Source organism: Lepidochelys kempii, chromosome 3 (assembly GCF_965140265.1).
Source record: "Lepidochelys kempii isolate rLepKem1 chromosome 3, rLepKem1.hap2, whole genome shotgun sequence".
Taxonomy (NCBI): domain Eukaryota; kingdom Metazoa; phylum Chordata; order Testudines; family Cheloniidae; genus Lepidochelys; species Lepidochelys kempii.
Window position 1 is genome coordinate 140646322 of NC_133258.1, and position 26335 is coordinate 140672656.

At 42.3% G+C, this 26335-nt stretch overlaps 2 protein-coding genes across 4 annotated transcripts in view; one reads left to right on the top strand and one right to left on the bottom strand.

The window, feature by feature from the left end:
* The window catches only part of HNRNPU (heterogeneous nuclear ribonucleoprotein U), a 296525-nt gene that overhangs the window by 239934 nt on the left and 30256 nt on the right, over nt 1-26335 (bottom strand). The window lies entirely within an intron of this gene.
* Nucleotides 14691-24695, top strand: COX20 (cytochrome c oxidase assembly factor COX20). 3 transcript variants are annotated; one of them, XM_073338288.1, is made up of 4 exons: nt 14691-14717; nt 22420-22534; nt 22678-22741; nt 23453-24580. In XM_073338288.1, the coding sequence occupies exons 1-4, from the start codon at nt 14706-14708 to the stop codon at nt 23592-23594; spliced, it is 333 nt and encodes a 110-aa protein (XP_073194389.1). In that variant the 5' UTR covers nt 14691-14705; the 3' UTR covers nt 23595-24580. The 3 variants fall into 3 exon arrangements, with proteins under 3 accessions (XP_073194389.1, XP_073194388.1, XP_073194387.1); XM_073338287.1 differs by lacking the exon at nt 14691-14717 and adding an exon at nt 14818-15051 and having other exon boundaries at nt 23453-24577; XM_073338286.1 differs by lacking the exon at nt 14691-14717 and adding an exon at nt 15099-16258 and having other exon boundaries at nt 23453-24695.

Consider the following 26335-nt stretch of genomic DNA (forward strand, 5'->3'; position numbering starts at 1 on the left):
AGCAAATACGGGACCCTTGGGGTAAGTAGCTGTCTGTAGTGTGTGTTTGTGTTTGAGGGTTACTTGCTGTGTGCTGAGCTTGTTTGTCTGTTTGTTTGCTTGTTTTTGTTTTGTTTGAAGGATCGTGTGCTGTGGCTGGCAGTTGGAAGCTGTGAGCTTCTAAACAAGGTTTGAAATCTAGAAGACTTTGTTCACTGGTTCAGCCTTAGTCAGGGGGCGGGGCTATCAAGAAGGCCAGGGCTTTATAAAGCAATGAGCAAGCGACCAGGGACTGCTAACAGGGAGTTTCGAGAGGTAGTTGGGATGGGGGCAAGGTATACTTGCCATTCTTTAAAACCCTTAAACTAAACTATAATCTATAATCAAAACTAAACTATAATCAAAACTTCTTGATTTAAACAAAACCCCTATCATTAACCTAGGTAACTGTAGGAGAAAATGCAGTCAGAAGCCCAGCAGCAGAGTGGGGGCTATCCTGTTTATTACACTCAGTGTAGCATGTATGATTACCTGCCCTGTGGGTGGGTGGCGTATGTGTGCATTTGGTGCAAGGAGCTCCTGGCCCTCAGAGACCGTGTACGGGCTTTGGAGGCCAGGGTGGCGGAACTGGAGGAGCTAAGGGAGGCAGAGAGGTATGTTTATGAGGCTTTCCGGGACACTGTAGATTTGTCCCACCTCTGGTCAGACAGCCCCTGCACTGTTAAGGAGGATGAAAGGCCCAGAGAAGGAGAGCAGTCAACGGGAACAGAGGGAAACCTTCCCATAGTTGGGACCCTCCTTCCAGATGATGCTGGGGTATCCTCTCGCACTGAGGTTACCTCTCCGGGGGAGGGAACTCCAGTCACTAGGAAAAGGCAGGTGTTAGTAATGGGAGATTTGATCATTAGAAACATAGATAACTGGGTTTGTGATGACCAGGAGAACCGTATGGTGACTTGCCTGCCTGGTGCAAAGGTTGCAGATCTCTTGAGGCATCTAGATAGACTTATCTGTAGTGTGGGGAGGAGCCAGTGGTTGTGGTACATGTAGGTACCCAATGACATAGGGAAGGCTAGGAGAGACATCCTGGAGGCCAAATGTAGGCTGCTAGGAAAGAGACTGAAATCCAGGACCTCTATGGTGGCATTCTCAGAAATGCTTCCAGTTCCACGCGCAGGGCCAGGCAGGCAGGCAGAGCTTCAGAGTCTCAATGCGTTGATGAGACAATGATGTAGAGAGGAGGGGTTTAGATTTATTAGGAACTTAACACTTAATATTAAAAAGGTTGCAGAGCAGTTTTTAAACTAAGAGATGGGGGAAAGCCAATTGCTGCAGAGGCGCACGTGGATCAGACAGAGACTTCTCTTAGAGGAGTCTATTGAAAGAGATTCTCTAGGTTTTAGTCAGGAGGTGAGGATGGAAGAGGATAAAGTATGGGCCAGATCAGACGAGAAACATTCACATAAAGAATCTGACACCTCAGAATAGGGCAGACAAATAAATAGTAACAAGTTTTTAAGGTGCTTGTACACAAATGCTAGAAGTCTAAATAATAAGATGGGTGAACTAGAGTGCCTCGTCTTAAAGGAGGAAATTGATACAATAGGCATCACAGAAACCTGGTGGAGTGAGGACAATCAATGGGACACAATCATTCTGGGGTACAAAATATATTGGAAGGACAGAACAGGTCGGGGAGGGAGAGGGGGCACTATATGTGAAAGAAAATGTAGAATCAAATGAAATAAAAATCTTAAATGAATCCATATGTTCCATAGAACCTCTATGGATAGAAATTCCATGCTCTAATAAGAATATAACAGTAGGGATCTATTATCGACCACCTGACCAGGACAGTGATAGTGATGATGAAATGCTAAGGGAGATTAAAGAGGCTATCAAAATAAAAAACTCAGTAATAGTGGGGGATTTCAATTATCCCCATATTGACTGGGTACGTCACCTCAGGACGAAATGCAGAGACAAAATTTCTCGATACTTTAAATGACTGCTTCTTGGAGCAGTTGGTACAGGAACCCACAAGGGGAGAGGCAACAATCGATCTAGTCCTGAGTGGAGCACAGGATCTGGTCCAAGAGGTAACTACACAGCTTGGAAATAGTGACCATAATATAATAACATTTAACATTCCTGTGGTGGGAAGAACACCGCAACAGCCTAACACTGTGGCATTTAATTTCAGAAAGGGGAACTCTGCAAAAATGAGGAGGTTTAGTTAAACAGAAATTAAAAGGTACAGTGACTAGAGTGAAATCCCTGCAAGCTGCATGGACACTATTCAAAAACACCATAATAGAGGCTCAACTTAAATGTATACTCCAAATTAAAAAACACAGTAAACAAACTAAAAAAGAGCCACAGTGGCTTAACAACCATGTAAAAGAAGCAGTGAGAGATAAAAAGGCATCTTTTAAAAAGTTGAAGTCAAATCCTAGTGAGGTAAATAGAAAGGAGCATAAACACTGCCAAATTAAATGTAAAAATTTAATACGAAAAGTGAAAAAGGAGTTTGAAGAACAGCTAGCCAAAAACTCAAAAGGTAATAACAAAATGTTTTTTAAGTACATCAGAAGCAGGAAGCCTGCTAAACAACCAGTGGGGCCCCTGGACGATCGAGATAAAAAAGGAGCACTTAAAGACGATAAAGTCATTGCGGAGAAACTAAACAAATTCTTTCCTTCAGTCTTCATGGCTGAGGATGTTAGGGAGATTACCCAAACCTGAGCCGTCTTTTGTAGGTGACAAATCTGAGGAATTGTCACAGATTGAAGTGTCACTAGAGGAGGTTTTGGAATTAATTGTGAAACTTAACAGTAACAAGTCACCGGAACCAGATGGCATTCATCCAAGAGCTCTGAGAGAACTCAAATGTGAAATTGCGGAACTATTAACTATGGTTTGTAACCTGTCCTTTAAATCAGCTACTGTACCCAAAGACTGGAAGATAGCTAATGTAACGCCAATATTTAAGAAGGGCTCTAGAGGTGATCCTGGTAATTACAGACCGGCAAGTCTAACATCAGTACTGGGCAAATTAGTTGAAACAATAGTAAAGAAAAAAATTGTCAGACACATAGAAGAACATAAATTGTTGCGCAAACGTCAACATGGTTTCTGTAAAGGGAGATCATGTCTTATTAATCTATTAGAGTTCTTTGAGGGGGTTAACAAACATGTGGACAAGGGGGATCCAGTGGACATAGTGTACTTAGATTTCCAGAAAGCCTTTAACAAGGTCCCTCACCAAAGGCTCTTACATAAATTAAGTTGTCATGGGATAAGAGGGAAGATCCTTTCATGGATTGAGAACTGGGAAGACAGGGAACAAAGGGTAGGAATAAATGGTAAATTTTCAGAATGGAGAGGGGTAACTAGTGGTGTTCCCCAAGGGTCAGTCCTAGGACCAATCCTATTCAACCTATTCCTAACTGATCTGGAGAAAGGGGTAAACAGCGAGGAAGTTTGCAGATATTAAAATGCTCAAGATAGTTAAGACCAAAGCAGACTGTGAAGAACTTCAAAAAGATCTCACAAAACTAAGTGATTGGGCAACAAAATGGCAAATGAAATTTAATGTGGATAAATGTAAAGTAATGCACATTGGAAAAAATAACCCCAATTAAATGTAAGCAGTGTCAGGATGAGCTCCACCCTGACATCTGGTGGTGAGGTGTGGCAAGTTGTGGAAAAGAACTTCAGGGGCAGATCTCATTTGCATAGGCACACCCACCACGCCTAGAATGAGACCATAGCTGCCCAAATGGTCACTTTGGCTGCTGTGGGATCCCCAGTGTCTCTGTATTGGGGCAGGAAGAATAAATTGTTATTACCCTGATTATGGGAACTGTGCTTGGAACTGTACGTGGCCTTTTGTTACGATGGAGGGATTCACCATCATCTAAGTAGCACTCGCTAGGCAAGGGTCATGGGTTCCAAAACTGTGTGAATGGAGAGAGGCTGGGGACAAGTATTAATACTTGGTGGCATGGGCCCCTTGGTGAGGGCCTTACATGCTGATTGCACTTCCTCCTCTCTCCACTGTGGAATATCAGAGCTAATTTTGATTTCATTAGAAGTCTAGTTATAGGCTGCTGAGCTCACTTTGGGCTGACAGTGCACCAGCACTGGGGCTCCCCTACTATAAGCTGAATTCACCTAAGAGCTGAAATCACTGAGTGTTGTGTTAAGTAGTGGGGGAGCCTGAAGATATATTGTGGAGCAGTTTGCGGGACGGCTGGTGAAGCAGTTCAACACGGAGCAGTGTGTGGATGGCAGGAGCTGCTTGTGGGCCATGGAGCTGAGTGAAGGAGTTCGTGGGGCGGCTGGCGGAGCGGAGCGCAGCTGAGCGAAGGAGTTCGTGGGGCGGCTGGTGGAGCGGAGTGCAGCTGCGCGAAGGAGTTTTGTGGGGCGGCTAGCGGAGCGGAGCGGAGCGCCGCTATGGAGCTATGGGGCGGTCAGCTTCAGATCACGTAAGGTGCCTCTTACCCCCGTCCCATTTCCACCCAGGTTGGGAGGTAAAGCTCCGCCGATAAACTTTCGAACTCTGGGGCTGCCCTGACCAGGGACAGAGACTTTTGGGTCATTGGACTTTTGGGGTTGCTGGACTCAAGAACCAAAGGGAAAAGGGCATGCCCCAATTTGCCTGGGGTGGAGTTGTTTTTGCTCATGGGTTGTGTTATGAATCCGGTTGGTGGTGTTTCCCCAACATAATGCCACATTGTTTCTCTCTGTTATTAAAAGACTTTTGCTACACTCAGACTATGTGCTTGCGAGAGGGGAAGTATTGCCTCTTGGAGGTGCCCAGCGGGGGTGGTATATATTTGTCCCAGGTCACTGGGTGGGGGCTCGAGCCGGTTTGCATTGTGTTATTGGAATGGAACCCCTAGATATTGAACCCGACCCTTGTTGCTGCCAACTCTGACGGGCAGAAGGGTTACATAAACATACAATATGATGGGGGCTAATTTAGCTACAACTAATCAGGAGAAAGATCTTGAAGTCATCTCGGATAGTTCTCTGAAGACATCCATACAGTGTGCTGCAGCAGTCAAAAAGCAAATGGATTGTTAGGAATCATTAAAAAAGCAACAGAGAATAAGATGGAGAATATCTTATTGCCCTTATATAAATCCATGGTATGCCCACATCTTGAATACTGCACACAGATGTGGTCCCTTCATCTCAAAAAAGATATACTGGCATTAGAAAAGGTGCAGAAAAGGGCAACTAAAATGATTAGGGGTTTGGAATGGGTCCCATATGAGGAGAGATTAAAAAGGTAGGACTTTTCAGCTTGGAAAAGAGGAGACTAAGGGGGGATTTGATAGAGGTATATAAAATCATGAGTGGTGTGGAGAAAGTGAATAAGGAAAAGTTGTTTACTTGTTCCCATAATATAAGAACTATGGGCCACCAAATGAAATTAATGGGTAGCAGGTTTAAAACAAATAAAAGGAAGTTCTTCTTCACTCAGAGCACAGTCAACCTGTGGAACTCCTTGCTTGACGAGGTTGTGAAGGCTAGGACTATAACAGGGTTTAAAAGAGAACTGGATAAATTCATGGAGGTTAAGTCCATTAATGGCTATTAGCCAGGATGGGTAAGGAATGGTGTCCCTAGCCTCTGTTTGTCAGAGGGTGGAGATGGATGGCAGGAGAGAGATCACTAGATCATTACCTGTTAGATTCACTCCCTCTGGGGCAGTTGGCATTGGCCACTGTCGGTAGATAGGATACTGGGCTGGATGCACCTTTGGTCTGACTCAGTATGGCCATTCTTATGTTCCTCCCATACAGCAGCTTGAAAGGGAAGAACCCTATGGATTCCTGGGGCACTTCCCTGTACCACAGGTGGGGCAGGTACTTGTCCCAGTCCTCGGATGCTGATTCATAAAAATCCTCAGCATCATCCTCAGGGTCCCATAAAATCTCTCCACCAGCCCGTTGGACTGAGGGTGATATGCAGAGGCTCAGGTAGGCCAGACACCACATTTCTCTCACAAGCCCCGGAGCAGGGCTGATATAAAATTGGACCCCTGGTCTGTAAGGACCTCACTGGGGACCTTCACTCTGCTGAAGATGGTCAGCAGCATGTCTACCACACTGTCTGCCTCGGTGGAGGACAGAGCCACCCCCTCTGGATAGCGGTGGCGAAATCCATCACCACCAGGATGTATTTCTTCTCTGACTGGGCGTCGCCTTGCTGAGGGGCCCCACTATGTCCATAGCCACCTTCTGGAAAGGTTCCTCTATGATGGGCAGGGGTCTCAAGGGAGCTTCACCCTTATCCTGGGCCTTCGCCACCCTCTGGCAGGGATCACAGGACCTGCAGTACTGCTGGACTGCATCACAGACTCCAGGCCAGTAAAAGTTCTGCAGCAGCTGCTGCCCGGTGTGCTACATCCCCTGGTGTCCTGAGAAAGGGACATTGTGGGCCAGTTACAATAGCCTGCAGCAGTACTTCTGGGGGGCCTCCAGCTGCCTCCTGATTCCCCACAGTTCTACTTCCCCTTGGGGAGCCCATTCCCAGTCCAGGAATCCCTTCTCCCACAGGAATCTCTTCCTGCAGCCTTCCCCAAGGGGGTTTGCAGTGCTGTGGCCAGCAAGTTCCCTCAGCTTCTCCAAGGAGGGATCTTTCTGCAGTTTGGTCTGGAATTCAGCTTCTGGGGAAGGGAGTCGAATCTTTTCCCTCTCGCTGGCTGGGCCTGGGGTCACAACCCCGCTGAGCCCTGTCCCTGGTAGCTCCCTCCCTGCTGTGGAATCACTTCCCAGAAGCACCTCTAGACAAGGCAAACCTGGTTGGCCGCTGTCCTGCCCTGGCTGTGTCCCCATCCACTCAGCTGGGGTCTCAGCTCCCACCATGCTCAGTGCTGCCCTTTTTGTCCCAGTGGGGGTAGGCAGCGAGCTCATGCTTTGGTCACAGGATCAGAGCCAGCATGAGCTCCCTCTCCGGTGTGCAGGGGGCGGGGAGCATCTCCTTGTCCCACTCAGCCCCAGGGGCTGGTTACAGACAGGCAGGTATCCTGAGCCTAACAGCTCCTCCCCCCTGCCAGCCAGGTCATTTGCATTTTCACTGACTGCTTCAGTCTCAGACGATTGGTTCCCTGGATTCAAATTCAAATCCTCGGCTGTTATAGGAGCAGGGCCTGGATCCCCTGGGAAGTCCGCTATGCCTCTCCGCTCCACCATCGCCAGTTCATGCTGCTCCTGCTGCTTCTCCTGCTGCTCTTTCTTGGGCTCTCACTGTCTCTCACGGTCCTCTCGCTCTTCTCACTGTCCTCCAGCTCTCTCGGACTCAGCTCCAATCCCATCCATCTCTGATCCCCTGATGGGGAACCCGATCATGAAGACCCCCGTCTGGTTGGGGACAGGAATCTTGGGGATGCCTGGCTATCGCTCCAGCTGCTCCCAGATCCTCTTGTAGCCCCATTTGGGTCAGGAATCTGCTCCTTAGAGCAGTCATCGTCCTCCAGCTGCACGATTAACTGTGTTTTGGTGAACTTTCCAATGTGTAACCCTCTCTTTTTGCACAGGTTTACAATGTCCTTCTTAACGAGATGGTGATAGGCCATCACTTCGCTGTTCCCAAGTTGTTGTGGACTCACAGGCCTGTGTGCTCTCAGCTCCCCACGGTTTCCAGGAAGAACCCCTACTGTACCAGCCCTTCTCCAGTTCACCACCTCTCTTACAGGGTCAAGCCGCAGACTCCTCTGCCCCTGGAACCGCTCACCACAGTCCCCAGGGGAACCCCGTTCCTGCAACAATCCTTCTCACTGGTCACACACTCCCAGGGGTTAAGCATAGCTCCTTCGCCTCCTGAAACCGCTCCTCTCTGAGCCTTCAGCACGCCCAGTTCTCGTTAATCCCCCTTCGTTTTACTGCTTCCTAGTCACTAACTGCAGGAAGCGCCATCCACAGGGTGCAGAACATTCCACCTCTGCCACTAGTTGTCACAGAATGTTGGGGAGTAAAGGCCCTGCACCCCGCACTTCCTGCGATTCACTGTGACTCTCAGCCAGCCAGTAAAACAGAAGGTTTATGACAGTAACAAAGTCAAAACAGCTTGTAGGTACAGAAAACAGAACCCCTCAGTCAGGTCCATCTTGGGGGATAGGGAGCCCAGACCCCGGTTCTGGGCCTCCCTCAGTTTCCCCAGCCAGCTCCAAACTGAAACTCCCTCCAGCCCCTCCTCTGGCCTTTGTCTCTCTTCTTGGGCAAGGAGGCCACCGATCCCTTTGTTCTCCAACACCTTCAGTTGACACCTTGCAGGGGAGGGGTCCAGGCCATCAACTGCCAGGAGACAAGGTGTCTGCAACAATCACAGACCCTTACCCCACCACCTAGATATTTAAGAAATAAATAGGGGAAACTGAGGCACCCACACAGTATTCAGAGAAAACATTAAGACCATTCCCATTTCATCAAAGCTGGAATGCTTTTCCTGCAAGGTATGTGGTTAACCTCTCCTTTATGTGAGTATGAGACAGTAGCTTCTTCATTGTGACATTGGAGATGTTCATGGAGCCAGTGATTTTGTATTGGACAGGTGCAATACCGTGAAGTCTCTTCTTACCAGTAATATTTGTAATTGATACATATCAAACACAAGGTAGACATCATCATAGGCTTAGTACAACACCTAGCACAATGGGGTCCTGGCCCATGATGAGGGTTCCTGGGATCTACAATAATACAAATAAATGACAATAACAACATTATTGTACAGTAGATGATACTACAGTATTTTAAAGCAAAAAAAAACTATTTTCCCATTCTGTTATTCCAAAATAGTCACATTCTTTATTTCTATGCATCTAATAACAGGTTCTATCTTGTATAATGTTTCCAGACTGATGAAGGAAAAATGTATTTCCGAAAATTTGCTCTCTTTACTAAAAGGACAGTGCTTGCAATTTGAATCCACTTTCCCGTTAAAGTTTATTTTCAACCTTGTAACGTGTAGCCTCGTTACTTCCCAACAATTAATGTTGTAGAACAGCGATAGCACGTACTAACGCTACAGCACATACAAATTTCATTGATATATCTATATTAAAGCATTTTTGAGATATTAATTAAAAACTTGGAAAATATTTTGAATATTTTTACCACAAAATTTCACAAGAAAAACTAACTTGCAATTTATAAATAAAAATTTATATGAATTATGTCTATTAAAATACTTCTTACTTCATTAAAACTGCAAGAAACATGTTAAAATATTAAAATATACTTTAATAATAATTTTGTGTAAAAAGAAAATGCGATCATTTTTGTCCAGAAAATCCAAAATAAATTCGAAGTACCTGAAGTGGTTAAGATATCACAGGCAGGTACATTATAAAAAAATGTAATGCTTTTGTTCACTGTTTTTCGAAGATCATAACAAGAAACATTTGGATGTGGTAGCAGCACAAGAACATTTGGCCATGGCTTCAACAAAAAAATCAAATCTGTCCCCCAAGATAGATAGCCGATTTACACAAAAGGATCTCAACGACGTCTTTACTTTTGAATTTGAAAAGCCCAAATTTGGGCTTTTGGGAAAAGCAAAACAGAAATAGGCAACATGCAAGGTGGAAAAGGAAGTGAATGGTGAGCTCAAACCATGTAGCTTCAAGACAAGTGAAGCAAGTGCCGTGAAAAGTTTCAGCCTTTGGCTGCATGTAAAACATAACCATCCTGAAAACTATGTGGCTCTGGTTACAAAAAAGGACCAGGAAGATGAGGCAAAACAGAAAGCTGATGCGGCTAAACGACGTTCATCTGGCTCTTTTAAAACTCCTGGAGAAAAGATTTTTTGCGGAGCTTCATCTGAAAAGAAACCCAAAATTGAGCAAACAAAACTTGACTCATATTTGAAGTCCTCAAAGGTTACAGTCACCATGAATGCCAATACTTTCCCTGAAGGGCTGATGGAAATGGTTTGCTTGAGTTCAACACCGCTCACTACCTTCAGGCTCAAGAACAAAGGATTCCAAAAAACTACAGGTGAAATGGGTCGGCAGCTTGGCGTTTCAACGGGGCAAGATGCGGTTTGTCATTTAGTTGTCAGCACAGCTGAGTCTGGTCGCAAAAAGCTCAAGAAAGCTTTGGAGCAAAAATTGTGCTACCTGAAAATGGATGCGGAAACCCGTGGAAGCAGAAATTTCCTTGCAATCAATGCTCAGTACTATGAAGAAGGAAAAGATAAAGCTGTTGTAAAAACCTTGGCCATAATCGACACTGAAGGGCGTCACAATTCTTCGTACGTGAAAAGTCATGTAAAAGCTATTTTAGAAAAATTTGGGATCAGTGAAATGCAAGTGCTGCGCATCTACGTTGACAATGCAGCAAACGTGACGTGTGCCATCAAAAATTTCAGCAAGGACAATGAAACCATTTCTACCTCCTGACAACAGGGATGTGGACAGAACTGAAGCTATTTTGCCTGATGAAGGAACTAAAGGAATGGATGAAATCAAACTCAACATGGATGCTGCTGCGCAATGGGTTAATGACCCTAGCCTCATACTTCCAACATGGCTTCATGAGACAACTCAAAAGTCGAACTGATGAGGTGTGGTATTCACACTCTTCAGTTTTGGCAATCTGGGATGGATTGAACAAAGAACATGAGAAGAAATTTCTGGCAAAAATTCGACAAGTTGTTATCAAACTACGAACCCCAAGTATTCAAAGTGTTCTGCTTGATCTACACGGGGTAACTCAATCACTGGATACTGGGACTCGCTGGGGTTCAACATTTGTGATGATTGATCAGCTTCTCATTTTTCAATCTTACTGTGAACAAGTGGCTGCTGCTGGAAGAAGAGAACTCAAGTTAACAAAAGCTGAATGGGACGAAGAGAAGAACCTGTGAGACCTCTTGGAAAAACCAAACCAAACAACCGTGAATCTTCAAGCTGTCAATGTAACCCTGGGAGTTTTAATGAAGGAATGGCGAAAACTGTCAAAATCCTTGCAAGAAAATAGTGGGCAAATTGCAGAAGGAATTCTATCCTCCATGCAGAAACGCGAAGAGAAGCTTTTTGACAATATTCATTTCCTTGCTGGAGTTTATGTTGATCCACAGTATCGGATTTTTCTTACCTCAAGGGAAATACCAAAGGCAAAGAAAGGGCTCCTTGATATTGCTCGACGACTCAAAAAACAAAATCTATTGCTACATTTGAACTTGGTGAAAGAGGTTGAAGAAAACGAAACACAACAAAAGGAGTCATCAACAATCGAATTTGCAGTTTTGGAAAGTTCACATCCTTCAGAAATAGCAGGCTGTTCTCAAACTTCCGTCTCCACTCTGAACTTGTTCGAGCATCCATCCCTCAGATGTCTTCAACCATCACAGGGAAATGGAGATAATTCAAGCACCAATTCTTCAGAAGATGACGCCTTCAAAAAGGAATTGGATAAACAAGAAAGACGCCGGCAAGTTTCTGCAATTCATAATTGTAATGAAGCATTAGTCGAGAGAAATTTTCGGGAAGATTGTGAAGCAATGGAGTCTATTGGTAGGCTAAAAGTTAAGTCTGTTTTTGAGGCCATTTACAGCTACCCACAACACATTCAGGCTGCCTGTAGAATTGCTTCGAGCATGCCAACAACTCAAGCTAGTGTAGAGCGACTGTTTTCAGCTTTAAAGTTAATTTTAAATTATTTGCAGCAGGCTATGAAAGATGACTTGATTGCTGCAATAATTTTTTTACAGAATGAATTATGAATGATTCTAGGTTGTATCATTGTTGATGACATTTAAATTGTGTTAAAAGTCTGAATAAAAATAATGTTTTTCAAAATTACAGTATGCACTTTTTTATTTAGTTAAAAATTAACTTGAGTCTGAGCGCGGAGCGGAGCTAGAGCAATCACTATTCAAAAATTTGATTGCTCCAAATCCCTGATATAACTAATAATAATCACTACTTGAAAATATTTAAAACTAACGTATACCTATCAGAATTCAAACCATACTTGTCTGTCTTGAATTGATTTTTAAGAAACTTTTAACCAGTGCATTTTAGTGATATACATTCCATTAATTCTTTCTGAGCATACTCTGTGGACAACAAATTAGTGAATAGAGCAAAGAGTAGACTACACTTTTAGTCCAGTAAAGAGACTCGGCTCTCAAACACTGAAAATTTAAATCAGTGGTATTTCCTCAATGAGGGAAGATTTTTTTAAAACTGATAAGCAATATTACAAATATTTTGTTGAAACAACACAGTTCTTCATCACCAAGAAGGAGAGGATTCTATTTTTTAAAATGTCCTAAAATGAATCTCCATACAATTGTAGTGTTATAAAATGAATCCTCCCAACAATTCATTGTCTATGAGAGTGAACCTCTATTTTCCTTAAAGCAAAATAGCTTCAATATTTCCATTCTGTCCCATTGGAAAACTCTGTTCTATGTCATTCAACAGGGTTAAAAAGTTTATCACTGTTTATCTCCCCAAATACTACTGTTATTGTTTTCATATGTATGTAACCCTTCTGCCCGTCAGAGTTGGCAGCAACAAGGGCCGGGTTCAGTATCTAGGGGTTCCATTCCAATAAGACAATGCAAACTGGCTCGAGCCCCGACCCAGTGACCTGGGACAAATATATACCACCCCCGCTGGGCACCTCCAAGAGGCAATACTTCCTCTCTTGCAAGCACATAGTCTGAGTGTAGCAAAAAACTTTTTAATAACAGAGAGAAACAATGTGGCATTATGTTGGGGAAACACCACCAACAGGATTCATAACACAACCCATGAGCAAAAAACCCACCCCAAGCAAATTGGGGCATGCCCTTTCCCTTTGGTTCTTGAGTCCAGCAACCCCGAATCACCCAAAGTCCCAAAAGTCCAATGACCCAAAAGTCTCTGTCCCTGGTCAGGACAGCCACAGAGTTCGAAAGTTTATCTGCAGAGTTTTACCTCCCAACCTGGGCGGAGATGGGAGGTGTGGGGGAAGAGAGAGGTAAGGGGCACCTTACATGATCTGAAGCTGACCACCCCACAGTTCCACTCTGCTCCACCAGCTGCCCCACAAACTGCTTCGCTCAGCTCTGCTCCCCACAAGCAGCTCCCGCCACCCCACAACTGCTCCACGTCCCACAAGCAGCTCCCACTGTCCTATGAACTGCTCTACCAGCCTGTCCACAAGGCACTCCAACCATCCCACAAACTGCTCCACAATATAGCTTCAGGCTCCCCCACTACTTAACACAACACTCAGTGATTTCAGCTCTTAGTCAGTTCAGCTCTTTGGTGAATTCAGCTTGTAGTAGGGGAGCCTCAATGCTAGTGCACCACTAGCCCAAAGTGAGCTCAGCAGCCTGTAACTAGACTTTTAATGGAATCAAAATTAGCTCTGATACTCCACAGTGGGGAGAGGAGGAAGTGCAATTAGCATGTAAGGCCTTCACCAAGGGGCCTATGCCACCAAGTATTAATACTTGTCCCCAGCCTCTCTCAATTCACAAAGTTTTGGAACCCATGACCCTTGCCTAGCGAGTGCCACTTAGGTGATGGCGAGTCCCTCCATCATAACAAAAGGCCAAGTACAGTTCCAAGCACAGTTCCCATAATCAGGGTAATAACAATTTATTCTTCCTGCCCCAGTAACAGAGACACTGGGGATCCCACAGCAGCCAAAGTGACCATTTGGGCAGCTCTGGCCTCATTCTAGGCGGGGTGGGTGTGCCTATGCAAATGAGATTGGCCCCTGAAGTTCTTTTCCACAACTTGCCACACCTCACCACCAGATGTCAGGGTGGAGCTCATCTTGACACTGCTTACATGTACATAACTTAATAATAGTTAAGGATGGAAAAGACCAATTACAGTATGAACCACCTCATAACCATTTCCTATTGTACATTTGCTTGTATTTTGCCTAATTTAGTTGGAAAGTCCCAACCAATAGTACTTCAGCACTTGCCTTGAAAATTCAAGTTAAGAGTCTATTCTAGTAAATCTCATTGTCAGGATGCTTTACTTCATTCTGAAGGTACATTTTCTCTTCATCATATCCCATTATTCCTAGTTGTTTCCCATTGTAACCCTAAATAATCCCTCTCCTTCCACAGTGTTCACATCATTCAGTTATTTATATAGGGTTATGCATCACTTTCCCTCTTCCTCCACTTAGTCATTGCTCAACCAGCATATTTAGCATGTTTACTCTTTTGGGTTTTAGTGCCTCTTAACACTCTTAGTAATTCAGGTTGCATTGGTGGCAATAGGAGTTGGAGCTGGTTGTTAACTTGGGGCAAGGCCTAGCTTCATCTTACGTATTGTACAGTGCACCAAGCATATTACAAGGTCGTAATTACATAAACTGCAAATTAGATAACTTTGATGGCATAACTTCTACTGCAGGGACTGGGGCTTAGAGACCCCAGAAATGGGCCTTTGAGGCTGGAAAGGAGATGTAGAAAGGGGCTGTGTCACTTTCCCCTCATGCCCTTGAGAGGGGTTGGAGGCTTGTCTCTTGTTGGGGCGGGTGTGTGTGTCCAGAAGTGCTGCTGGCCGCTGCACCCCCGTTGTGAGGCGACACTAAACACTGGCCAATATTGGCCCCTAGGTCTGTGTCCCCGCCTCAGGGAAGGGCTGATCTCCGCCTTCCATTTTATTCTCCATCTCCCCCCTCCCGCAGCTCTGTCACGTCTCTCGGGGACACCAGCCCCAGCCCAACCCGCTCCCGTGCGCGCTGCCTATGTGTGTGCGGGTGAGAGACTCAGCGAGAACGTGCGCGCGCGCGGCGGTTGGGCCGGGGAAGGGGGAGCCGCGCGCGTTCCCGCGCGCGCCCCCGCGCTGCTCCGTGACCCATTTCAGTGAACAAAGGATTTCGCTGGAATCTCTCAGCGCTATACCTAAAATGGCGCCCGGCGCGCTCATCTCGGGCACCATAGAGATGAGGCGGGGCGCGGCGGCTAGAGCGGCTCCGCTGGCACTTCTCTCTCGTTCTTTACACACGGCCCGGTTCGGCCTTACTGGTAGCGTGAGGAGGGCGCTGTGAGCACACTGCCATGGCGGGGGAGGGTGAGCCCGGCTCGGAGAAGGTAAGGGTGGGGGCAGAGGAGAGCGGCGCCTTCTCCTCGTGGGTTGGGCTCGTCGGGAGCCGGCACCTCCCCGGAGCAAGTGGGGGAGGGGCCTTGCCCACCCCGCTAGTGGCTGTGTCCCCCCTCGCCCCCCCTTCCTCAGCGCGAGGTGGCGGCTGCACGGGAGGGCCGAGCTCTTCTCCCTCCCCCCCTCGCCGGGGCGGGTCCCTGGGGCCCCGGGGTGGGGCGTCGGCCCCCGGCGAGTGCCTGGTCCTTGCGGAGTGAGCGCAGAGACAGGCGGCGGCGCCCTGGGTGGGAGCCGCGTCCGCTCCGTCGCCGCCCCTGCCCTAGAGCCGGGACCCCCCACCATGCAGGGCTGCAGCTCGGGGAGCCCGGCCGGGTGTCACGGCGGGTCTGCCGGGGCAGGCGCCGGGAGCGACGCGCCTCGCCCAGCTCCCACTCACCGCGGGGCTGCCAAAGCTAATTTTAGATCCTCTGCCCTTGACAGGGGTCTTCTCAAGGTTGTCAAGTCAGTACGCGGGCTCGGGCCGGCCTTTCCCCGGTTGCAGCGATCGCCTCCTACCTAGGCTGTCAAAGTCCGTGATTTGGGTTTTCATAATTTTGCCCGATCATATGGCTAGGGGTTTTTAAGCATTTTTAAAAAGTTGTATCTGTTTAAATGTTCACAATTGCAGGAAATTAGGGCAGGCCCAGATAATTATTTTATGATGATGGATGTTGCAATTCAAAAAGATAAAGCTTTGTAACTGTTAAAACACAAATTGTCAACATTGCATGGTAAAATAAACACAGTAAATATCCTCGAAAAGAAAAGGAGTACCTGAAATTAAACTGTAGTTCTCAAGCAGCACTTTTCATAATTTACTTAACTGTACATTTCAGTTATTATTGATGGAATTTTTTATCAATTTTTATGTACAGTGAAATCAATGTTTACTGATGCATACCAATAAAATCTACTCTTTCTAAGCTTATTTCTTATGCATACAGTTTATATGTGAATATTCTAAAATAACCAATAATACTAAAAAGCAAAGAAGGTACATGCTGGTAAGTGTCATGTGCTCTCTTTGACCTGACTGTCTTCTCCCTTAGATCTGGGTGTGGCTCTTTGGGTGACTGGGATCCTTTGTATATTTAATATATGTCACAGTCTCTGCTGTATTATCTTTTCTGTAGAACATGCACTGGTGACATACGTTGTAAGGTAAAGAGTTCTTTGTACCAAGGCTCCAATGGAGCTGCCCTACCTTCAAGATGCTGATGAGGTACAGGGCATCCCAAGGAGCCCCTGGAATCTGCCAGGTTTGGGACAAGACCTGGAGGGATGGTAACCTATCCAAAGGATGGTGTGTGTCAGGGGAAGACATGAATGAAGATGGCCAGATCCCCTTCCCCACAGATGTTTCTATGGGATGTGATTTAGGGTTCTTCTAGATTCTGAAGACCCTGGTGATTGCTATGATGCAGTGTCAACCATTGAAAAGCAGATGGGAAAAACTCATGGGAATTTGAAGGAGCTTGAAGGTTTCCTGTGATTTTTTTTTTTGTCTTTTTTAATGGATGGCACCATTGTGTACACATATGCAGCATATTGTTTACCAAAAATATTTTTGTATTAAAATGCATTACATTTTTATTGAAGCTTCTTACATGCTCTTAAATTTTACTTCCAGTTAATTTTAATTGAATATAACTACTCTAGGACAAAGGTTCTAAATCTGTGGTATGCTGAAGTACTTCCTGCTGAAATACAGAGGTTGCTAGGTCATATGGTGCTGGCTTTCATTCTTCTTTCCAGCTGGTGAAGTGTACTAAAGATAGCTAAAAATACAGTAGATGCTTTCCTAATATCTCTTTTCCACTTAATCAGGTGATTTAATTGTCACAGGAATGTTATGCAATCACAGTCCGTACAATTCAGAGTGGAAGGGGAGATGGTCCATGAAACTTATTGTGTGGACCACAACTATGAAAAAAAATTGAGAATCCCTGTTCTCTGCTTTAGGACTAGTTTCAGACAATGATTACTTTAACCTGAGCTGCAGACATTGTTTAAGCAGGCAATTTATAGTTGCAGTGGACCCTGAAAACAGCTGGTCTTGTCAACCAAGGCCCTGATCTTGCTAGCTGCTCTGCAGTCAGTGGGACTCTGATAGTCACAGGCCGCCACTTGTGCAGAGCCACTTGCAAAATTAGGGCCTAAGTGAACGTTCATTAAGAGGTGTCCTCACTTAAGAATAGTTGTTAAGGGGACCTTTTAGGTACAAGTCTTTTGAAAGTTTTTTCACTGCACTGTGGTAACTTCAGAAAGTTCGGCAACCAATTCAGCTATTCAGGTCTCCAGAAACACACATTTAACAACTTAAAATTACCTTTTCCTGTCCTCTTTCTGTTTTTAATTAATTATTTTAATTAACCAAAGAAATGGTGGTCTCACCTTTTCCCTACAGTTTTGAAGACCAGTATTTTTCATGTTGATATTTTGAGAATTTTATAGGTTTTTCATTGTGCAAGGCTTTACTGTCTGTCATATACAGTGATAGGAAAAGTAACATCTTAAAAATGTTATTTCTTTCTTCCCTTATTCTTTTTCCCCTTTTCATCTGTGTTGTAATCTGTGCCTCGTACTACTAGACAGTCTATTTCAGACTGTTCAAAAATCTGTACACTAGAAAGTTAATCTATTAAATTAACATGCTTTCTCTTTACTTTAATTCTTTACTTCTCTTGCATCCCCTCCGAATCCCCATCAAGAAACAGTTTCACCAAATTATTCACAGCCTGTCTTGAATTGGTTTTTCGATGAGCAGACTTGAAAGGCGGGATTAATATCAACGGCGAGTGGCTCAACCATTTCAGGTTCGCAGATGATATAGTGCTGGTAGCTGAAAATACAGCCCAGCTTGAGAGAATGCTTAAAGAATTGAACGCAAAAAGTAGTCAATTCGGATTAAAAATGAACTGGTGGAAAAGAAAATACATGAAATCATATGTTCTGCCAAGAACCCAAATAACTCTTGGAGGAGAGCAGATCCAAGAGGTTGATAAACATGTTTATTTGGGCCAGGAAGTTAACATGTGCCACGATCAGAAAGGCAAACTGTCATGCAGAAAAAAAACTGGATAGTGTGCATTCAGTGACATCAAGGACATCCTCCAAGGAAAGATCAGCAAAACAACTTGTGCGAATCTTTTTAACTCGACCGTGCTTCTAGCGATGTTATATGGCAGTGAAACATGGTCGCTGACAAAGATTGAAGAACATCAATTGTCTGTCACACAGAGGGCGATGGAGCAAACATTTTTGGGCATTTCACTCCGCAGTTACGTCCCCAACGATATAAGTAGGGAGCAGTCTGGAGTGTGGGACGTTTTTGTTGAAAGCAGGCTCAGCAAAATGTGGTGGGCGGGACATATGGCCCGATTCAGCGACAACAGCTACATGGACCGCAGCTATGTCCAAGTGGTATCCGTGAGAGCAGAAATGGCCACGCAGTGAGCCTCCAAAGAGGTGGGGTGATTTCCTAACAAGGAGATACGGACAAGCATGGCGAAGGATAGCCAGAGCGAGAGAAGATTGGAAGATGTGTTGTGATCAGCTCAGTCTCAACTGATGAAGGACCGACCGTCTACCCAGTCTACGCTTTCTCTTTGCCAAGAGAAATATCTGTAAACAGACAAAGCCTCTTAGACAAATTCTTTATTTCTCTTACATACAGACCTATGTAAAGCAATAATTTTTATAAGAAGTTTGTGTATTTGAAAGGTTTTTACTTTTTCTGTAGCATGTCCTCATTACAGAAAATCTTGTAATGGAAATTGAATGTCTTGATCCTGTGACAAGGAGTGTGCTCCTGTGAGGTGCTGACCAGCTCCCTTTGACATCAGTGAATATTGAGGGTGCTCAATACCTTACATAATGAAGCCTTATAGGGACATTTTTGCTATTCTTACCAATACAGTTCTCTTAGTAGGCCTACTGATTTCAGTGGAACTGCTTGTGGAATAAGGTACTAAACATAACTAAGGATGACCTGAAAAATGAAATAATAAAGATTTTTCCACAGCATTTTGTCATGTAAACATTATGTATGGGCTTGTCTCTTTTCATATTTTTTTTTTGGACAAACTGATCAGCTTCCGTAACATCCATACTTTCTGGTGTTATAGTTGGAGTTGTAAGCAAATTATTTCAGTATAACAGTAGTTGAAATACTATTTTGAAAGTATGCATCATGCAGCATATACATAGTGTGGATACAGTCTTTGAAAACAACAGCAACTCAAATGATTTTTCCACATATGAGCTGTTGAAATTATTCCTGATGAGAATACATGAGTAAGGGACAACTCCTTTTTATCTCAGTTGCATGAGTAGATTTGGTCCTAAATCAACTGACACTTATGTATTTAAACTTTCTGCAAAAAATTTTGATAGTTGTGTACAAACTCTAATCTCATATGTAAGCCGGCTGTCTAATACTACTCGTAAGTGTTGCATAAGAACCTAAATTACGTCTCTCAAAAGTAATACAATAGCATAGCATCTTCTGTACCATCTTGTCACAGGATAGTTGGTTCCTGTGGAGGCCCAGCTCCCCTGGATCAGAGCAGGTGAGTCCAGCCCACCTAATTAAAGGGGGACTTGAATACACCTGACCCTAAAAAGCTGCTAGTGGGCAGGAGGTAGAAGGGTGAATGATTGAGAGAGGGTGAAGCCACAGTGGAATGGAGCTGACTCCCATGGTAGGTCTCCTGGAGCAAAGAGCCAGATCCTCAGGGAGACAGCCCTGAGGCTGCTGCCCAAAAGAGGGGGCAGAACTGGGAAGCTGTGAGAGACCTGTGAGTGAGATAGAACTGAAAGTGAGGACTGAGTTAAGACTGTTTTTCTGTTAAGAAAACAAAACTCCTTGAAAGAGATAGGATGTGGCATTGTATATTTTGGAGCTGGAATGAAGCCCCTGTTCAGTGATATATCTAAAGTGTTCAAGAACAGTATCATTCCAAATTAAAAAATAACTAAAAAAAAAATAAAAACGTAAAGATACTAAGTGACAACATAGCTATTGGTCATAACATATGTAAAACCTAAGGATTTAAAAGCAAGAGAATTAATAAAGACAGAAATGTACCTTCATAATGAACAAACACATTCTTTATCTGCAGGAAATGCAGATTTCATCACAACAATAGCACCCTTAACTCTGAGCCATGTGTTTTTGCGGCCTTTTATGCATATTTTTTCATCTTGATTTTGATATCTAAATAGATTTTTTTGGAAGAATACTATTAAGTAGGAAATACTATCAGTTAACTATATTCAGAGCAGAGGCTCTAGAAATGCTTGTAGAGGCTTTTATAAATCTGAAATAATCTATTGCAAATTGTTAGATGTTTTTCTTTTGGTAATGTTACTTCTAATTACTGTTGGAGAATAATGTAATAGAAAAGTGAATAGCTATCAGTTTTGGGTAAATTTTATGTATATGGACCAGCATTTGAGGCTAATCAATATTCAATAATGTTTATTGCTTTGATTTTTTCAAAGGGATCTAAGAGTAGTAGGCACTCAATTCCCTTAGAAACCCTTGGCTACATATATAACACTTTTTTTTCCCCCAAAAGGATTGTGTTAATGATTACTGACAAGGACGATATTTATTTATTTATTTTTGGTCAGAGTAAAGGTTGTTCTGTGGTTGAAATATGCATTTCTGTAAGAACGTATGTTTTAAAAACATAATTCTTTTTGGATTTTGTAAAAGACCTACTATTGTTCTTTTGTGAATATAAATGAAGGTATATAGCTTTTTACAATTTTAAATGGGATGGACTGGTCATCAGATTATGTTAAAGGATTGTGGTGTGAGTAGTGCAGCTGAAACAAATTGTCTCCTGCTGTGCCTGCCTGTCAAAGATACACATGTTCTCTGTGTGATTTAGTCACATTTTCATGTGCAGCACAACGTAACTAAAAGCTGAATGATGGTAAAATATGCTTTAAAACATCTCGGTAAATTAAGTGTCAAAATCAGGGTTAGAACCTTGGTCTGTTGACTAAGCATATAATGCTTAATATACTAGTTCTCAAAGCCCTCCTCACTAATTTTTCGAATTTCAATGCTTCAAGATAATGCCTCTGAAAAACATAGATCTTTTTAATCTGTACATCTCCAATCACTTTACAGAGTGGGTAAATATTCTCCTTATTTTGCAGCTGGCCAATTAAAGAAATATAAAGCAACTTGTTTGAGCCTGTATGGACTGGTGGGTAGACATGAGTCAATTAATTTAGAAACTTAGAAATTGGGGTTCTGTTTCCAGCTCTATCACAAATACCTTATATAACCTTTAGCAAGTTACTTGAGGGCAGCTTTTTTTAAAGGTATTTAGGCACCTAAAGATGAAAATTAGCCTTGGTGGGTTTGGAGGATGACAAGAATATTCTTCACCGTTTTTTTTGTTTTGTTTTTTGCCATTTTTTTTCATGAAATAATCATTCTCTACCTTTTGAATTATACAAAACATTTTACTTTTTCCTGAACGCTTCCTCTTGCGTTAGCCCATGTCCAGAGTCTACCTCTGTCTCAAATTTTGTGGGGTAATGTGACTCTCTTGGGCAGGTAGGATGCAGACATCTCAGAATTGAGCCATTTTAAGTCTTAATCTCGAAAAACACTTCCTCAGTTTGACCACGTTTTAGTTGTCATGGAGACAACCCTAATCTGAAAGATACCGTGGTGCTATGTGTGTGTACACACATGCACCCTTGCGCGCACACAAACACTAAAGGGGGATCAAGTCAGCCTTGTGATAGAGTTGAGACTGACGCCTCTGCATGGAAATGTATCCTTTTTCTAGATTTTAAATTGAAGTGATGGAACTAGTTAGCAAATGTATAATCACTTTATTAGCCCCAGTCTGGTTTTCGAAGGCACTGATGATTGCTTATAATGAATGAATATTGGTAAAATTTTCAGAGTTTACTTCATATCACTGAATTACATAGTGGGCCAAATTCATCCCTGACATAATTCAGTAGCAGTCAGTGGACTAACAGGATAGATTTGGGATTAATTTAGCTCCGTCTACTTTCACAATCTCGTGTTTTGTATGATCAGTGCATTATTTGCACAAAAACAAATATAGCTGAAAATAATAAGTCTTATGGGGTATTTAAAATAAAACCAACAACAAATTAACTGTTTTGTGCTAACGACTGAATCTATAGGGGACCACTTTTTTTTGTTTTTTTGTCTGAAAATCAGAAAGAGGGATGGAGAATGCAACTCTAATGTATTATTTCTTTTTTAAAAAATTATCTGAATTAAGATAGTCATAATGTAACTATTTTTTTTTTTCTAGACCTTTAAGCTCCTAGGAATCCTTGATGTCCAAAATATTCCCTGTGCACGAGAGTCAATACTCTATGGGTCACTGGGTTCTCTAGTTGTGGGCCTTGGACATTTTTTAGCAACCAGTGAGTGTTTTTTATTGTTTTCCTGTAATTTCTTCAGCAAGAGAGATTAATTTTTCTGCTTGATTTTGTTCTGCTAGTTGAGAGAAATAAAAGTAGTTTGGATAATTGTTTTCATTATCTGTTTTTTGTTTGTTCTCTTTCAGGTAGAGTTAGAAGATCTTTTGACTTTGGAATGGGAGGCTTTGTTTTGACAACGTTAGGATGCTGGTATACAAGATGTTTCTTGAATTTTGACAGACCAGAGTTGCAAATTTGTACATATATTCCTGTGCTGTCCTCTGTTACCTTTCATACTCTTCTGGGAAGACCTTTCATTACTCTAGCCATGCCTCCTTCCTCTCCTTTAAATTCATTACCAAAACTTATTTTTGCAAGGATGTTCATAAACCTTAAGCTATTGGACTTCATATTTTTAATTAAAATTAAATTAAAAAAAGCATTCTGCTACATGTGGCTTAGTCTCCCAAGAGACCATGCAGTCCTCTTGTCCTTTCCTTTCTTCATGTCTCTGTTTCCTCCCACTTTCAGTTAAAATTTTAACTTAGGCCATAATCTTGTAAACACTTAAAGATGTGCTTATCTTTAGATACATAAGGAGTCCCACTGAAATCAGTGAGGACTGTTCACATGTTTAAAACTATGCAGGTGTGCAAGTGTTTGCAGGATCAGGACCAAATCCAGATCTTTAAAAGTACAAAAGAATTATATGTTTAGGAACCAATTCTGTAGCTGCTTGCAAATAATTCCTTGTGGAAAGTGGCTGTAGAACCATGCCTTAGAGAATTAGCAGCTGTGCTAATATTTACATAAATGCTTGTAAAATGTCCAGTTATGATGTGTAGAATTTACAGTTCATACATTTTAACTAGCTGAACAGTTGATTTTTTCAAATGTACTTTGTTTTTTTTCTTCCTTAAGGATATATTGCAGATACAATCGTGCAAAACTAAGGATCCAGCAAAGAATTATTCAAGAAGGGATGAGAAACAAGATCTTATATGAAAGTAGTGTGTTTGATCCAGAAAGAAAACAAAACAGCAATCGAGGAAGCAATTCTTAGCTTATCACAGAGCAACCCAACGGTCAAATACAACCTGTGGCATCTTAAAATGGAAGTGCAAAGGTACACTCTGCCTGTAAGTGTGGGATGAGAACAAAACTGATAACCCACACAATATTTTTCCTGCTGGACTCAAACTACTCAGTCTGTTAAAGAAGGCCCTAACAAATGTTAGGGTTGTGTATAGATTTAAAAATTGTGTACATTTATATACAAATCAGTTATGGCCTTCCAGTTTCTGTCCCATTGTGTTTGAAAATGATACGTTTAATTGCTGGGGATTAATAAGTGTTTCAGAATTGTTTAGAACAATGCTGCGTAGCTTTTCTAAAATGACTAGAGGTTTTGGCATTATTTTACAATGAAAGATTAACCTAGGCTTTTAATTTTTAAATTTTCCCATATCTAAACAAGATCTTTATTAATTATTTAAAATGAAATGAAGTTTATATCTCTATGCTGTTTCATGTTTAATGTGAAAAATTATTCCTAGTAATTACTATAATAAAATATATTAATCTGGTTGACTGAAACAAAATGAATAATGTAAAGATCCCTCTTATCTCTGTGAAACATACAGAATAATGGGCAACTTTTACTAGTGATGTTGGCTTTAAGACTGTTAAGACACTTTTAAATTGAGGATAAAGATGGGATGTTCTTTAAACTAAAAATGAAATAATTTACTAATAACTCTTCAAGAGGGCTATTTGCTACTCTTTTGTACCTTATGTTTGGGATACTTTATCTCATAAGTCCCAGTCTTCCTCTTAGAGCATTTCTTTGCCGTAGCCTGTACTATTTACAGTTTAATAACTGGGTAGAGAGGTACCTGCTTGCCTTGATTAATTACATAAACCACTGCTGGGTCAATAGTTTATTTTAAAATATGCACAATATATTGTAAAATTGGTGTTTTGAAACTGTACCCTCAATTTATCATTTCTGTATGTCATAAAAATGTAATAAATTTATTTAAAAAAAAACACTATGAATTGTTCTGTATTACAACCCCCTGGAGATGGTATTGCATCGTTTAGCAGTAGTGTATATTGTTGAAACTTCGCTCTAATTCAGGGTTTCTGTTTGTTTGTACGCTGTGCTTATCTATATTCTGCAATTAATGTCAGTGATGAGGGTGCTTTGTACCTCAGAGTCAAGCCCGGTATTGTTCTTTATAAAGTGCATTACCCCATAGACTGCTTTTGGTCCAAAGTAGTTCATCCTTTCTAGTGAGTAAAATACACCTTTTTTTCTTATTACCCTGTAGACTGAAAGGGGTTTGGATTTATTTGCACCTCAGGGCTATAATAACTTTATAAATCACTTGATCCTGAGGGAAGTTTTACACAAAAACCTTCTGGATGTTAACCAGTGCACCATTTTTTTTAATGCATTCTAATTCAGGAAACGCCTTGTCTGGGCCAAAGCACTTTTTTTCTTTAAAATTATTACCTGTGATAGCATTGACAAGCTTACAGTGTCTCTTACTTAAAATTAAAAGTTAAGTAAACATAGATTACTCTCCCAACAGACCAAAAAATCCTATTTTTCCTTTCCATCCTTCTCTTCACTTCCTGTGTGGTTGAATTCTCCTGTTCTGATCTTGTATGGGAAAAATAACAGTAAAATGGATTTTATTCAGGAAGAGAGATTTTTGTTTTAAGAGATTTTTGTATAAAGTACAAAATAATCTCTGCAGGACTCAAGTAACCTTTGCTTCCTTCCTTAAATCTTCCATTGACCAGAGAATCTGTACAAACTCATAAGTCAGCTGCCATACACAACTAATCCAGTTCAGAAAGGAAAGTATTTCCCCTGTAGTGGATTCCCTCCTGCCCCACCCCCACCCCCAGTTTCTGTCCAACCCAATTACCACATACAGTATGGCAATTGGGAGTGACGCTGGGGAATTGACAGTAGTGAATAATGCTCAGCAAACTCCTATTTTAATACATGGCTGAGTTGTTCTTCCTCATCTGACAGAATAAGAATTGTGATGGAATTACAGCCTAATTAAGGGCTGAGCATGTTTGCTGGCTGAAAGATCATAAATGAGTAAAGAAAACAATCACAGATTACAATTTACACCTTTCTTTGCAAAGAAATGTTTAACTCCTTCTCCACATGCACGTAAGGGCTATCAGGAATGAACACACTGTCCCATCTGGAAGGGAAACCAGCAAAAACTTCAGTAGTAAAAGTAAGCAAGTTAAGATTCAAATCAAGGAAACTTCAAGTGTAGATTGACATTCAGTTCTGTCTTATGCTATGTCAGTTTAGGGATGTTAGACCCCGATGCTACAATGTAGGGGTAAAGAGTATTACACAAGACTGGTGTGTCAGCTCACATGCCTGTGTAGTGCAGAATTGTATCTTTTTTGGACTTGCCTAACATTCAGACTAAGGTTACATATTGCTGCTGTTAGTACTGTATTTAGTTCCTTTTTATATTTGTTTTAAAATAACTGACTTCTGTGGGGTTGGGATTTTGTAAAATTTTCCTCCACTAAACTGAAAATTATGTTTTACTAGAAGATTAACAGAAAATAGGAGGGAAAAGGTTGAAAACATCAATAGTTTTTCACTATTTTTGCATATATATCTATATTCAAATTTTGGGAGGAAAGTGGTGTTAATATTCCCTGCTGCCCTTTCAGCAGTGGTGTCAGTTTTAAACTGCTCATTTTCCTCCCCCAGATTGCCAAGTAGCTTTTCAGCAGCTGTCCATGGCCCTACAG